The sequence below is a fragment of the Emys orbicularis genome, chromosome 13 (genome assembly GCF_028017835.1).
Source record: "Emys orbicularis isolate rEmyOrb1 chromosome 13, rEmyOrb1.hap1, whole genome shotgun sequence".
NCBI lineage: Eukaryota > Metazoa > Chordata > Testudines > Emydidae > Emys > Emys orbicularis.
Window position 1 is genome coordinate 3,668,726 of NC_088695.1, and position 15,482 is coordinate 3,684,207.

Here is a 15,482-nt window from a genome sequence, read left to right on the forward strand (position 1 = left end):
ATCGATTTCTACCCGCCGATTCAGGCGGGTAGTGTAGACCTAGCCTCAGTGGATGCAGGGAGTAAGAGGAATGCCCTTGTGGATAAGACCTTGAACTGCAGCACAAGTGTTCTCCCTCCAGTTCTTGGTTCTGGTCTGGTTTACACTTAAAATGTAAGTTGGGTAGCGAGGCCTCTCAGAGGTGGGATAAATCCAACCCCTGAGCACGGGAGCAAAGCCAGCCTAACCCCCAGTGTAGACACAACTGGGTCAATGGAAGAGTGCGTCCGTCAACCTGCACAGGGAGGTGGAGTTCCTGCACCAAGGAAAAACCCCTCCCATTGCTGTAGGCTGCGTCTACACTACAGGGTTCACCAGCATCGTTATGACATCTCACTATGCCAATATAGTCCCTGTAGTGTAGACAAACCCTCTGTTTTACACCCCTGTTGTAACCTTGTTATCACTTAATCACTGGGCCTCAATTCCCCCATTTATTAAATGTAGATAGTAACGTTTGCTCTGTCCATTCAGGCTTTGATTTTCAGAGGAGCCTAAGAGTTGAATTTCATTGGGATTTGAACACCTGACACCCTGAGGGGCCTTGGAATCTCAGACTCTGATTGTAAATTCCCTGGGGCAGGGCCTGTCTCTCCCTGTGTGTCTGTGCAGCGCCCGGCACAACGGGGCCCTGATCTCAGCTGGGGCAGGGACTGTCTCTCGCTGTGTGTCTGCAGTGACCAGTACAATGGGACCCTGATCTCAGCTGGGGCCTCTAGGTGTTACCATCATGTATACAATAATGTCCCAGGAATCTTTTAATACTCTGAAGACAATATTAGAACACTGTGAAAAAATTATAGATTTATTTTTTTAAAAAAATAATCAAAGGGCCAGATTTCCAGCTGGTGTGAACTGGCCGCAACTTCATTGGAGGCAATGGGCCCAGACCCCCAATGGGTGTAAATCAGCATTGCGCCATTCACTTTATCGGCGCTTTTACACTGCCTGAGACTTTGTTAGCTGCAATGGAGATGAGAACCCAGGATGTTCTGCATTCCATAGATGGAGACAGCGGTCGCCAATCCACCCGGTTAAATGAGCACAGCTTCCTTCTGGCAAATCCATTTATAGTCAGTGTTGCAGATTTCAGACTTGATCTGATTCTTCTTTACTGCAGCACAGCTGTTCTCTTCAGCAGGACCCGATACCGTGAATCTAAGGAGTGAAGGAGAAAGTCACAATCAGTGGGTTTAGAGGTGGGGAAGAGGGTCTATCGCAGCTATTCTCCTTCCTTCCAGGATGCTGGGGGTCCAGCTGTCATCTCTAGTCCTTCTCCAGATAGACTAATACATGAAACGAGTTGATATGTTAAGTCCAGACCTGATGGAGAGGGGCACATGGTACAGAAACTTGCAGCAAAGTGATTAATCAGAGTGCTAATGCAGAGAGGCCAATCTTTAGAACAGATGCAAATGTTCTGCTTTTGAAACTTACATGAAAAGTTGAGTCAATTTCAAATTTCAATGAAAAAAACGGGGAAGTTTTGATGAATTTTGAGTGGCTTTTTGTCCTAGTTTTTTGACCAACTATGGAGGCAGTTGGGACTTTCTCAGTTTTGAAACTGAACAGCTTTTGAATTTTAAAGTCTTAGATGTTGACAAAAACAAGAAAAAATTGAAAAAAATCGTGTTTCTCCCCATTTTGTAACCAGTTCTGCCCAGGAGTGTGGGGCCATGCAAACAGAGACCCTGATCCTGCAAACATTTATGTACTTGCTTCGATTTCCTCCCATGCATACTACCATTCACTGCAATGAGACTTAAAATTAACCCCATGTGTGTTTGCAGGATTGAGGCCCTTACACTAAGATTTAATGGATGAAATCCTTGCCCCATGGAGGTCAACAGCAGATTTGCCATTGACTTTAATGGGGCCCAGTATTTCACACTATGTATTTATTGCAGACTCATGTCAAATACTCATCAAGAAACACTCACAGCGTTTGATTTAACGGGGAACCATCCACCCAGGTCCACTTCCTCCCTGGGGATGTGATGTTGAGTCCAATCCACACCGGAATTTGATTTCCTGTAATATTCTGTGTGAACTCCTGTGACATGGACACGGTGTCAGAGAGAACAGAACATGGTAGAATTCTCTGGCTCCTTTGCTCACAATGCAAATGAGACCTGATCTCTAGTTTGGGTTTTGATCATTAATATTGGTGACGAATCAGGACTAGCTGAAACGCCAATTGAAAGTAAACATAACAAATAATTTACACTACTAATTAATAACTGAGTCAGTCCTGTTCCCCTCCATCAAGATTTTGATTAATTTTATTTAAAATTTTCAATGAACTTCAGTGAACATTCTCAACTTTTTTGAATGAAAATTTTAAAAAAAAATTGTGCTTTTTTTAAACACAGCTCTAATAAATAATTAGTAACATTTTAGCTCTGGGCAAACTCTCCAGTATTATCCAGCTACTGCACCTCTTTCCATATAGGGCATGATTCTGTACTGAGTGAACAAACCCTGTGCAACGTTGCTATACAGCTGTTACCCAGCTGCCCCACCCCAGAGGTAGCCGCATCCCAGTGATAGCTGAACAATCCCTGTCTCTAGTTTGTACCTAATCGTTTTAAGACCATAAAATGCTTTGGGATCTACTATTAATGTATTTATTTCAATATACTTAGGCTTGGAAAGATTAGATTTTTATCGGTAAACATCGACTTCACCATACACACACAACCTGATGAAAAAATATTTCCACTGACAATAATCAAAATTTACAGGTAGGCAAAGTAAGAAAAATGCTGCGGAGTTTGATTTAAGGATTCTTAATGTGTATATTTTGATAGTTATAAAGCTTTACCTTTTTGAATCTCAGCTTCTACTGGTAATAAATAATTATGGTCGGACCTCCCTGCCCAGTGTCTGATCCCACCCCATGATTTCCCACAATTATGAAAATTTAAATACATAAAAATTGATAACAAATGCTTAAAACTCATAATTTTGCACAACTGAAAATTTTAATAGATATATTTTTAAAAATGCTAAAGAATAAACAGATGTCTGTCAAAATTATTTTAAATATATAAACCCAAATCTATATTTTTATGGAGTTTTGTTTATTATCTAGGTTTTTATATTCAGTCTCTGTGATATCACTACACCTAATGTTAATCCAGCTAGAGTTCATGATAATGTTCTCAGAAAATAAAGACAATATTAACGGTAAAGCCAGTGGAAAATTTTCAGTCAAAACTTTTTTTTTTCAGCAGGATTTTCCTCCTCCTTGTTTAAGAACATAAGAATGGCTATACTGGGTCATACCAATGGTCTATCTAGTCCAGTATGCTGTCTTCCAACAATGGCCCATGCCAGATGCTTCTGGTGTTTGGAAATTAAGGGACACCCACAGCATGTGGTTGCATCCCTGACCATCTTGACTAATAGCCATTGATGGACCTATCCTCCATGAATTTATCTAATTCTTTTTTGAACCCAGTTATACTTTTGACCTTCACAACATCCTCTGGCAAAGAGTTCCACAGGTTGACTGTGCGTTGTATGAAGAAATACTTCCTTTTGTTTGTTGTAAACCTGCTGCCTATTAATTTCATTGGGTGACACCTAGTTCTTGTGTTATGAGAAGGAGTAAATAACACTTCCTTATTCGCTTTCTCTGCATGATTTTATAGACCTCTATCATATCCATCCTTAGTTGTCTCTTTTCTAAACTGAACAATCTCAGTCTTTTTAATATCTCCTCTTATGGAAGCTGTTCCATACCCCTAATCGTTTTCATTGACCATCTCTGAACCTTTTCCAACTTTAATATATCTTTTTTGAGATGAGGCAACCAGAACTGCACGCAGTATTTAAGATGTGGGCGTACCATGGATTTACATAGTGGCATTATAATATTTTCTGTCTTATTATCTAACACTTTCCTAATGGTTCCTATCATGCTATTAACTTTCTGACTGCCGCTGAACATTGCATGGATGTTTTCAGAGAAATATCCACAATGCCTCCAAGATCTCTCTCTTGAATGGAAACAGATAATTTAGAACAAAATATTTCCTTTTGCCTCTCTAACTATCCCAAAGTCGAGGACATTTTGAAAAGTTCCCTTTTTTCTGCTAAGAATATGGAATAAGTGGAAAAATATCATTATTCATCCCATCGGATTCAGTGGTCAAAAAAAAGGGGGGAGAGAAAAGTTTGAAGTTTTAAAAAGAAGTTTGGTTTCTGACAATCAAAACGAACATCTCATTTCACTCTCAGATTTTCCAGTGAAAAATAGAAAAATTGTGAATGAAAATTTTGCTTTCAAAAGTTTGTTGATAGAAAAATAAAAAGAGGGCTTCTTGACCTGCCCTCATTAACAAGGACACAAATATGATGAAGTTTAGCACGTTCTTTACCAGTTCCTCCCGGTCCTGGATCACTAGCAGGTGAGATCTCCTCCGTGAGCAGTCATCCCGGCCACTGCTCCAGTATTGGTTCTCTTCAGAAAGCCAGTAGCACTTGTCCCTGTGCGGCACCCAGTGCCTGGGGCAGAGTTTGCACCCGGAGCCCTCTGGACGGGGAAATGGAAAAGTTATCAATAACGGGTCTGATCATTCTACCAGCTCTGACCAGCTTCCCCCACAGAGACACACGGAGCTTCCCTCTTAGTGTTTTAGTGAGACAACGTGCAGCGGATTGGCACAGCTCTGGGGAGCGTGGCAACATCATAACATCATTGGGTGCTCTGTGCCAGTGCTGACCCCAATACCTCCGTGTGATGCCAGGGGCGCTGTACTGCAGGTTAGTGGATGGGAGGCTCAGTAGGGGGCACTCTCCCTTCACAGCCATTACTGGTGCCAATGCCCCAGTGTGGCACTGGGGGGTGCTGTGTTAGGCTATCAGAGGCTCAATAAGAGGCGCTCTCACCTTGCAGACACTGCTGACCCCATTGCACCTGTGCAGTGCTAGGGGGCGCTGTGCTGCAGGGCTCAGTAGGGAGTATGCTAATGTCAGTCAATGCTGGCCCTGATCTCAGCTGGGACAGGGACTGTGTCTCCCTGTGTGTCTGTGCAGCGCCCGGCACAACGGGGCCCTGATCTCAGCTGGGGCAGGGACTGTCTCTCGCTGTGTGTCTGTGCAGTGCCTGGCACAATGGGGCCCTGATCTCAGCTGGGGTAGGGCCTGTCTCTTACTGTGTGTCTGTGCAGCGCCCGGCAAAACGGGGCCCTGATCTCAGCTGGGGCAGGGCCTGTCTCTCCCTGTGTGTCTGTGCAGCGCCCGGCACAACAGGGCTCTAATATCAGTTACTGCCTCTAGGTGCTACACATATAATACGCGTATCAGCTAAAGAAATATAAAATCTTATTACACTATTATGGCTCCAGGGCTCTGACCACCCTGACTGGCCACTAGTTGTCGCACTGAGGCTGTAGGTTCCTGGTGATATTATAGAGGCTCATGAAAGGAGGGATGGGATAGAGAGGGGGTGGGAACGAAGGTGTCTCGGCTTCATGTAAACATCCGGGTGTGTAACAGTGAGGGTGAGTGACGGGTTGGATATATGATGCGCGGGGGTTACCTGCCAAGCTGTTTTCCACCCCACACAAGTTTTGCTTCAAGCAAGATTGGAAATTCTCTAATGTACGGTGGTACGGTGTTGTGTTTCGACTTATCTCACAGGAGTCGCTCTTCAGAGAGGTCTGCGGGACGGCTGCCATCTGGCAATTCTGGGATGGGCGCTGGCCAACTTCAAGATAAATAGAAGTGAAAAATAGGAAAAGACAAGGCCAGATTCCAGCTGGTGTAGATTGGTCGTAGCTCCATCCACAGGCGCTGATTTTTGGAGTTCCCAGAGGGTGCTCCACCCCCGCTCCGTCCTGAGGTCCCACCCTTGCTCCGCCTCTCCCCCGAGGCCCCGCCCTTGCTCCGCCTCTCCCCCAAGTCCCCGTCCTTGCTACGCCTCTTCATGCACCCGCTCCTCCCCCTTTCCTGAGATCCCCCTTCCCCATCCCCTGTCTCTTCCTCTCCCCACTGTCCCCTGCCCCATCCCCTTCTCTTCCCCTGCCCCCTCCCCCTCCCCCGCCCTCTGAACAGCTGATTGGCAGCCAGCCCTGGGGCCACGCCGAACCACTGTGGCTGGTGGGTGCTGAATCCCTATTCTTTTTCTGTGGGTGACTGAGGCCCAGAGCACCCCTGTCGTCAGTGCCTATGGCTCCATCGGAGCCCACCTGATATGAATTGGCCGTAGCTCCATCGGAGTCAATGGGCCGGATCCCAGCTGGTGTGACTCGTCCGTAGCTCCATTGCAGTCAATGGGAGATCCCCAGGCAGTGTAAATCAATGACACTAAGGCAATTTATAGCAACTGAGAATCTGGCACAGTTGTCCCAGAATCATAAATTTCAAGGCTAGAAGAGACCATTTGGCTCATCTAGTCTGACCTCCTGTATCCCCCAGGCCAGAGGCCGCCGCTCAGTGATTCTGGCATTGAGCCCCAGCAACGTGTGTTGAGTTCCCGGTGCGTTGCTGGGCCGCAGCACAAAACCCGCAGCCGGGGGTTACTCACCCAGGACAGCCAGCACTATCACAGCTCCCAGCAGGACGATGTTCCCGGCCCAGCCCACCCGATGCCAAAGTGGGCACTGCGGACAAGCTGCAAGAATCAAGGGGGGAAATGCAGAGCCGGTTTGCATGCACCGGGGGAGATAACTGCCTGTGGTGCACCCACACCCATTGACATCTGCAAGGCGACGTCTCTGCCCTTTAACGCGCTGGCCTGGCCTGTTTGCAGTTCTCCCCTGTCAGTGGAAACAAACCCCCTTGTTTGACTGTGGCTAGCTGAGCAAATTGCATGCAAAAGTCTCTGAGAAGGAGGTGGAGAAGACACTGCTCTTCTCAGCTCAGCAGATCAGGAAACCCACTGCCGGAAGTGTGTGTGTGAGGGGGGAGGTGAACGTGTTATAATGCATCTGATGAAGTGGGTTATAGCCCACAAAAGCTTATACCCAAGGAATAATACTAGAAGGAACTGGAGTCGGTAACAGAATTCTGTTGTCCTCTGGAACTCACCTGGCTCCGTTTCTGTAGCAGCCGAGCGCCGCATCATAAGCCGGGAAATATTTACCCGCCCTGCGCTGCTCTGAGATAGGGCAGTGCTGTTATCTCCATCTTGCGTAGATACCAAGGCCAGAAGGGACCTTTGTGATCATCTAGTCTGACCTCTAGGATAGCACAGGCCAGAGACCTGCCCCAAAATAATGCCTACAACGGAGCCGTCAGAAAAACGTCCCAGCTTGAGTTAAAAACGGTCAATGATGGAGAATCCCCCATGACCCTTGGTAAATTGTTCCACAGGTTAACTACTCTCCCTGTTATAAATGTACCTGTATTTCCAGCCTGAATTTGGCTAGCTTCAAGTTCCAGCCATTGGGTTGTGTTAGACCTTTGCTAGACTGAAGAGCCCGTCATTAAATATTTGTACTGACAGCCTGGGATCAAGTCACCCCGTCACCTTCTCTTTGTCACGCTGACGAGATGGAGCTCCTGGAGTCTCGCACTGTAACACAGGTTTTCTAACCGTTGAATCGTTCTTGTGGCTCTTCCCTGACCTCTCTCTAGTTCATTAACGTCTTCGTGATCTCTGCCACCAGCACCGGCCGCAGAGCCCAGCAGCGCTTGTACCGGTGACAGACACAGAGGTAATAGAACGCTGCCCTGTCTCTCCACGCCTGCTTACGGGTGGGAAGCGGAGGCACCGAGTGATGGAGGGCCAGCTTTCCTAAGGTATTTAGGCACCTAAAAAACCAGGCCGGGTGTAATTTTTTTAAAGTCTCTAAGTCCCACTGAAACCAACTTGCTCAGGCACCGACGTACCTGTGGAAGTCTGACCCACGCGCCTAGCTCAAGGCGACACAGGGAGTGTGCAGATCCTCCAAGCTCTGGGCAAGTGTCCTCCCCTCGGGCCTCCCTGCTCCTTCCTCTTGGTCTCAGTACGTGTTGACCACATTCCAGTCGGGCAATGTGACCGCACAGGAGGGCAGAGCTGTACAATATATTGTGACCAACTGTGTCTTGCTCTCACTATGCCCAGATCTCAGTGACCCTGTTCCAAATCCGGAGTGACTCCACTGCGATGAATTGTGTCAGGGCTGCAGTCTAATCTCAGTTACCTTGTTCCAAATCCGGAGTGACTCCACTGCAATGATTGGGGTCAGGGCTGGATTTTGATCTCAGTGACCAGAGGTAAATCCAGAGCAGCCCCACTGAAGTCAGTGGAGTGAGGACCAAATTCTGATCTCCGTGACCCTGGTGTAAATCCAGAGTTAATGCACTGAAGTCAATGAAGCTGTGCCCACTTACACCAGATGGGGATTGGGCCCCTAGTGCATTGCTAGACCTGCTACTTATCAACATTAGTCGCAAAAATGGAATCCCAGCCTCCCCAAATCCACCCCCTGAAACACCGCCACAAAGTGAAATGCACTCACTGTGATGCTGAGCCAGGGCTGATGTGTCGCTGGGCAGGGAGCCTGCCAGGCAGTTTTCATAATCATGGACTTCTCCATCAGCCATGGCCAGCAAAGGCAACAGCTGTGTGTGAAGGCACCGTCCTAGCTGTGTGTGAGCTAAGATGAACACGCCCCCACGAGGAAATATTGTGTCTGTTGAAACCTGCCACCTTCTGACCCCTGCCTGGGCTTTGGCGAACGGCTGAATAATTTGTACCTTCTGCCCCAGCTGCTCTCTTTTTTTGGAAAAGTGCCAGGAGAGTTGGGTGCTCGACCCGACTCCGATTCAATGAAGATCCTAACTCAGTTAGGCAGCAAATTCCAATCTGGAGCCACACAGAGCCAGTGCAAGCGGTCTTGTGTCTAGATCCTGCCACTCCGCTTTTCTCTGTGCTCGGAGAATCAATGGTCTTTGCGGGGGCTGCCCACAGCAGCCAGCCGTCAAAAGCCTGTGTAGCTATTTTAGCTCAAGAGGCGGAAATGAGCTCGAAAAGAGGGTGGGTGGACACTTTTCCATTACAATGTTTCAGTAACGTGATTTTATTTATTTTATTTTTTGGCAGAAAGCAGCCGCTTTCCTCCAAAAGTTTGGAATGTTCGTCCCCCAACTAACAATCCCCCACCCGGAAAGAAAAGGTTGCCATGGGGAGGGAGGGCTGTAAAAGATTTTGTGTGGGGAGGAGGCACAAGAAGTGGAAAGTTTCCACTGAAAATGTTGATTAAAATGGTGGGGAAAAAAATCACTTCCCATCAACATTTTCTGTGGGGGGGAAAAACAGCATTTCCCAACGTTTGAAATCCAACTTCTCTGGCCTGGTTTAACTGCATGGTCCAAGGGACGGGAAGTTGGTGTTTTTATTATTAATTATTTGCCTTGGGGCAGTTGTTTCATTCTATGCGTAGCTAGACAGACCTGCCCTCCCTTAGCACCCTAAAAATAGCAGCGTGGATGTTGTCTCAGGTTCGCAGCTCACGGCCAGGCCCGCCTGCCTTCCCCCCGTCTGAGCTCAGGGGACTAGCCCAAGTCACTAGCACCGTACCAGTCACCCTGCCAGTTTTTGCATGCTAGCTCCGGCGAAGGTAGCCCTAATCTTTTCACAAGTAGCCCTGCTATGTGGGAGCAGAGCGTGGCAATGACCTGCTCTGGCTGCACGTGCCCCCCAGCCAGCCTTCAAGCCTCCCTGCTCATTGACTGGCTAAAAAAGTCACCCCCCTGTCACTGAAGGGCAGAAGACCTTTCCACTGCAGAAGACCTTTCCAGCCCACCCACTGCTCTGAAGGTGATGCTACGCCCCGATGGGCGAGGTTTAGAACCTAGCATGAAAACAGCTGGAGAACGTGGCTGGGTAGAATGATTAATAGTTCCACAGATTTGAAGCTCATTAGATCGTCTTGTCTAACGTCCGTAACGCGGGCCAGAGATTATCCGTAGTGCCACGGCAAGTCCATGGCAGCTGTTTGAGACAGGTGTCTTTTAGGAAGATGCCTTCATTTGATGATACTTGACAATGCGTTCCTCCAGAGTGAATAGATATAGCGACAGGCCCTATAGATCTGTTAAAAGTGAAAGTGTAAAACATTTGGAGGTTGAAAAAAAGAGCCTTTTCAAAACCAGACATTTCTACCCCAAAATGTACTTTTCATGGTTTTTTTAAAAAACAAAATATTGAGTTATTTACCATTTTTCCTTTCCCTCCTGTGACAAAATTGGGGATTTTCTTACCGTTTCACAGGAATACGGTGCGTGCCTCGGTTTCCCCTGTGTGCTTCATGTTTAACGAGGTGGTGGGAGAGGGTTTGTTGGTGCAGAGGACCCTCCAGCTGTGACCTCGCCTAGAAGCCAGGACCCCGGACGGCAGCCTGGAGATGGGGTACCCTAGCGACTGGTGACCTGGAGCACAAGTCCTGTGAGTCCATGACACCCCCCTTTTTTCTTCCTTTTTTTTCCAGTGGCAAAAGGGAAAAGATCAGGGGGAGGGGTGGAAAGAGGAAATAACCCACAAATACCCCCACCCCGAAAAATGGGGGGGGAAATGAAAAAGTTCTAAAAAAAAAATCTGATGAAAATTTCCAAACACACACAAAATAAAATAAATGAAACATTTAAAAACTTTAAAAATGAAAAAAGGTCCATAGATTCTAAGGCCAGACTGGACAACTGTGATCATAGTCCTGGGATAGTCAATTATTTCTTGTCAAAGTCCCAATTTCTTGATCAAGGTCTAGTCAATGTCCAGACTCCAGAGAAAAGAATTAAAAAAAAATAAGAAGAAATAAGTAAATAAAAAGATGTCAGCGTTCATTCAAAAGCATCTGGTGGTCCGGCTCTGGCCTGCGCTCCGTTTATTGACTCCCCCGATTTAGTCTGACCATATAACACAAGCCAGTGAACTCTGCGGAGTTCATGCCTCTTTGAACTACAGCCGGGCTTTCAGAAAAAGATCTAGTCTTGAGTCAATAATTTGGAAGCTTTCGTCCATTTTTTCACAACCAGCCGTAAGCCCTTATCACGCAAACTGATCCTAGTCCCATTGCATTGTGGGTCACTTTTGCTCAGGATTGTGGGAGAAGTCCGTCCAACTTGGGGAATTGTTGGAAGAGGGAATAATCCATGTGGCTGCATGGAGGATTCCCAACAGGATTTATTATTATGTTACCGTAGCACCAACCCAAACCCTAACCCAGTGCTGCTCTACATACAAATGGTCAGTATTTAGCGTGGGCATAGTCGTCTAGCCAAGCGATGGCATCTTCAGCGGCTTGATGCAGTTCTAGCCCACCGCTGACCTAGTTGGCAGGCATTCATCGACAACGTGCGACATCGCCTGTGTTTCGCCTTTGCATAAAGGGCTGTCACGAAGGCCCCAGCGATACTGGTTGGCTGGACACAGACCTTGCCCGGTCTGGAACCTGTTCAACAGGGACCATTGGCGATGAGGCAGGTCAAACCCAGGCAGGCAGATTGTGGGGTCGGCGACGAGGGACTGGTTGGGGATTATAACAGATCCATTCCTCTCTCCAGAGGGTTTCCACCCTAACATCCTGGCGTGGCGGATGAGACCATAATGGGCGACGTGATGGGTTAAAAAGGTCATTGTGCCGTGGCAGGCTTGGGCTGGTGCGTACTTTCTCCAGTACCTTGCCAGTGGCGACCTCTCGTCTGATATGAGGAGGAGCGATATTGCTCAGGACTGGGAGCCGGGGAGTGGAGTTGGACGCAGGGTGCTGGAGATGAGGCGCAGGGCGGCAGATAACTGCGTATCCACCAGTTTGGTGCGTGACGATTGATTCCATACTGGAATCACAGAGGTGAACTGACTTGCCGAAAGTCACCCAGACGGCCGAGCTGGGACACAAATCTAGGTCTACAGAAATCCCAATCCAGTGCTGCCCCACCCACTGGACCACACTGCTGCTATGCGATGAGTTTGTCTCTCTGTGAGGCAGAAGCACAGAGCTTGGAGTACCTTGTAAGTGTAGCCATCACCAGGCAGCGTGACTGTCACATTGTTACTTACACAGACAAAACGGGGGCTGCTGGAACTCGCCCCGGCAGCATCAGGACTTGCAAACTGAGCTGCAGCACGTCACACCTCCGCTAGCAGCCTCGGTGTCTGGGGGCCTTGCAGGAAACCGTCTTCAGGCAAGAATGTCTCTGCTAGGTGAGCAGCTTTCAGCAGCCCTTTGCACCCACACGTTATCAGCTCTGGCTCATCAGTCCGCTCCCCCTGCTGCATCCCACTTCCTCAGCTGCTGGGATTCTCAGAGTGTCTCAGAACAGGGCCTCCTGCTGTTGGAGGCTGGGGGCTGCAGACCGGTTTCCTGGAGACGTATCCTCATTTCGGGCCACACGGGACCACTAGGTCATCTAGCCTGACATCCTGACATATCCAGAGACCTGCCGATAGTGGGAGGAGCAGAGAGAGGGTGGTGGCTTCGGCAGACGTTACTGAGCATGCTCAGTCATCAGAACATAAGAACGGCCAGACCCTAACACAACACCCCCCCCCCACACACACACACACGCATCACCTCTGGTCATATCTTTTATTGGATCTGTTGGAGAGAGAGACAAGCCTTCGAGGTCCACAGAGCTCTGCTGCCTGTCTGGGAAAGGTCCTCAGCGTGTCACAGCTCAAAACAAGGTGGAAGAGATGGTGAAGCATAAGGAGCTAACAAGAAACCACTCCAAATAACACAGGCCAGAGAATCGCACGATGTTACCCCTGTACTGAGCCCAGTGACTTGTGTTTGACTAAAAGCCTCTTCCCAAAAGGCATCAAGCGATGGAGCATCCACCACTTCCCTTGGAGGTTTGTTCCAATGATTAATCACCCTCATTTGTGCCTTGTTTCTAACTGGGAGTTGGCTCTTGTTCTACCTTTCTTGGCTACATTAAAGCACCCTTCAATATCCAGTATTTTCTCCCCATGAAGATATTCATTTAGTATCTATTTAATGCCAGGTACAGCCTGTTGTTAGAGCCAGTCAGGAAACGGAGGAGGAGGGGTTCTGAGGAATAATTTTAACAATGAAAAAAAATCATTTGGCAGAGTTTTTAGAGGAGAACTGAAGACTGGTTTTCTTAGCGCAAAACCGAAACTTTCAAGAAATGTGACCATTTAAAAAACGTTGGCATAACGATGACACCGTAACCTCATAGCTTAGATGCAACCTATGCCAGTGCATGGAGTTTTTCCATTGTAGGAACTCCACATCGTGAGGTTAGCTACGCTGATGGATGCATTCTTCCATCGTCTTCGCTATGTCTGCAATGAGCGTTGGGTTGGAATAGCTGTGTCAGTCAGGGATGTGTGCTCTTCAGAAGAATGGCCACACTGGGTCAGACCAAAGGTCCATCTAGCCTCAGTATCCTGTCTTCTGACAGTGCCCAGGGCCAGAAGCTTCAGAGGAAATGAACAGAACAGGCCAATTTAGTGAGTGATCCATCCCGTCGTCCAGTCCCAGATTCTGGCAGTCAGAGCTAGGGACACCCAGAGCATGGGGTTGTGTCCTGGACCATCTTGGCTAACAGCCATGGATAGACCTATCCACCGTGAGATTATCTCATTCTATTTTTTCACACCTCTTAACTGATGTAGCTACAGCAGCCTGAATTTACGAGCTAGTCTACACTAGTGGGTTAGAGTAGAGGTGGGGATAGAAATCAGGATAGAAATTTCCCCATCGCTAAATCCTATGTGAAGTGCTTTGAGCCCTATAGCTAGAAATTACCCTGAAATGCAAGGATATGACTGTCCAATGGTGTTATTCTTAAATCTGTTAAATCGCTCTCTCCGTGAACAAAAGAGGAGTCGAACTGGGGATAGTGACCAGATGCTGGCTTCAGGAGTTCCAGTCATTGCACAGAATAAAAGGGTTAAATAGATCATAGCTGCTTCTGTTTACACACGAGTATGGTTGTGTATTTTATTACAACATTGGCCACGCTCCCTCCATTGGTGTGTAGTCAGACCCTGCCCCCTAGGGGTGACAAGCAGATAAAACAGTGAACGAATCCTGCAATGATTCTCTCCAGCAGAGGTAAAGCTGAATTGCCCTGCTCTGAGTTTTGTGCTATACAATGTGATTAGTGAATTTTCTTGTCACGTTAGCACACTGCTGGGGGGGTGGGGAGGAGGGCAGGGGATGGAGAAATGGAACCAAATTCACTGAGGTTTGAAATGACACCGCTATAAATAGTAGACCTTTTTTGAAAATGTTTGGCCTAAAAAATTTTTCCATTGAAGAACAGCTTTTCAACCAAATCAAACATGTTCCCAGCAAATTTTTGCTTTGGTCAAAATTTTCTGGCTTTTCCTTGAAATGACAGAAAACAAAAGCCAGTTTCCCACAAAAATTGTGGGTTTTTTTCCTTGAAAAAGTAGAAATCAGACATTTTTGGGGGGAAACTTTTCCATTTTCAATAAAAATGTTCCATTTTCAGTTACAAAAAAGTTCAGATTTTGAAAACTGAAGAGAATCAATTTTTCCCCCCGAAAATGGAAAACATTTTTACAGAAAAGGAAAATCTGTTCCTGAGCAGGGACTGTCTCTCGCTGTGTGTCTGCAATGCCCAGCACAACGGGGCCCTGATCTTAGCTGGGGCAGGGACTGTCTCTCCCTGTGTGTCTGTGGAGTGCCTGGCACAACGGGGCTCTGATCTCAGCTGGGGCAGGGCCTGTCTCTCCCTGTGTGTCTGCAGTGCCCAGTATAATGGGACCCTGATCTCAGCTGGGGCAGGGACTGTCTCTCCCTGTGTGTCTGTGGAGTGCCTGGCACAACGGGGCCCTGATCTCAGCTGGGGCAGGGCCTGTCTCTCCCTGTGTGTCTGCAGTGCCCAGTACAATGGGACCCTGATCTCAGCTGGGACAGGGACTGTCTCTCCCTGTGTGTCTGTGGAGTGCCTGGCACAACGGGGCCCTGATCTCAGCTGGGGCAGGGATTGTCTCTCCCTGTGTGTCTGCAGTGCCCAGTACAATGGGACCCTGATCTCAGCTGGGACAGGGACTGTCTCTCCCTGTGTGTCTGTGCAGCGCCCGGCACAACGGGGCCCTGATCTCAGCTGGGGCAGGGACTGTCTCTCCCTGTGTGTCTGCAGTGCCCAGTACAATGGGACCCTGATCTCAGCTGGGGCCTCTAGGTGTTACCATCATGTATACAATAATGTCCCAGGAATCTTTTAATACTCTGAAGACAATATTAGAAGCACTGTGAAAAAATTATAGATTTATTTATTTTTTTAAATTATCCAAGGGCCAGATTCCCAGCTGGTGTGAACTGGCCGTAACTCCATCGGAGTCAATGGGCCCAGACCCCCAATGGGTGTAAATCAGCATTGTGCCATTCACTTTATCAGCATTACTCAGATTTACGCTGCCTGAGGCTTTGTTAGCTGAAATAGAGCTGAGAACACAGGATGTTCTGCATTCCATAGATGCAGACAGAGGTCGCCAATCCACCCGG

General features: G+C 47.8%; 1 protein-coding gene across 1 annotated transcript; it reads right to left on the bottom strand.

The window, feature by feature from the left end:
* Nucleotides 1-1,073: 1,073 nt before the first annotated feature.
* On the bottom strand, nucleotides 1,074-8,580 carry LOC135888456 (killer cell lectin-like receptor subfamily F member 1). The gene is made up of 6 exons (XM_065416264.1): nucleotides 8,496-8,580; nucleotides 6,575-6,661; nucleotides 5,588-5,755; nucleotides 4,425-4,579; nucleotides 1,980-2,092; nucleotides 1,074-1,197 (listed from the first exon to the last, which is right to left on the bottom strand). Exons 1-6 carry the CDS (start codon nucleotides 8,578-8,580, stop codon nucleotides 1,074-1,076), a joined length of 732 nt encoding a protein of 243 aa, XP_065272336.1.
* Between the last annotated feature and the right edge of the window lie 6,902 nt (nucleotides 8,581-15,482).

What these genes read in the sequence shown, in the direction of transcription:
- LOC135888456 (XM_065416264.1), bottom strand. Translation starts at nt 8,580, where the DNA reads ATGGCTGATGGAGAAGTCCATGATTATGAAAACTGCCTGGCAGGCTCC. An exon ending in TCCAGGACCGGGAGGAACTG is followed by an intron (nt 2,093 to 4,424) that starts GTAAAGAACGTG and finishes TCCATGTCACAG; the next exon opens with GAGTTCACACAGAATATTAC. An exon ending in TCCCCGTTAAATCAAACGCT is followed by an intron (nt 1,198 to 1,979) that starts GTGAGTGTTTCT and finishes TTCACTCCTTAG; the next exon opens with ATTCACGGTATCGGGTCCTG.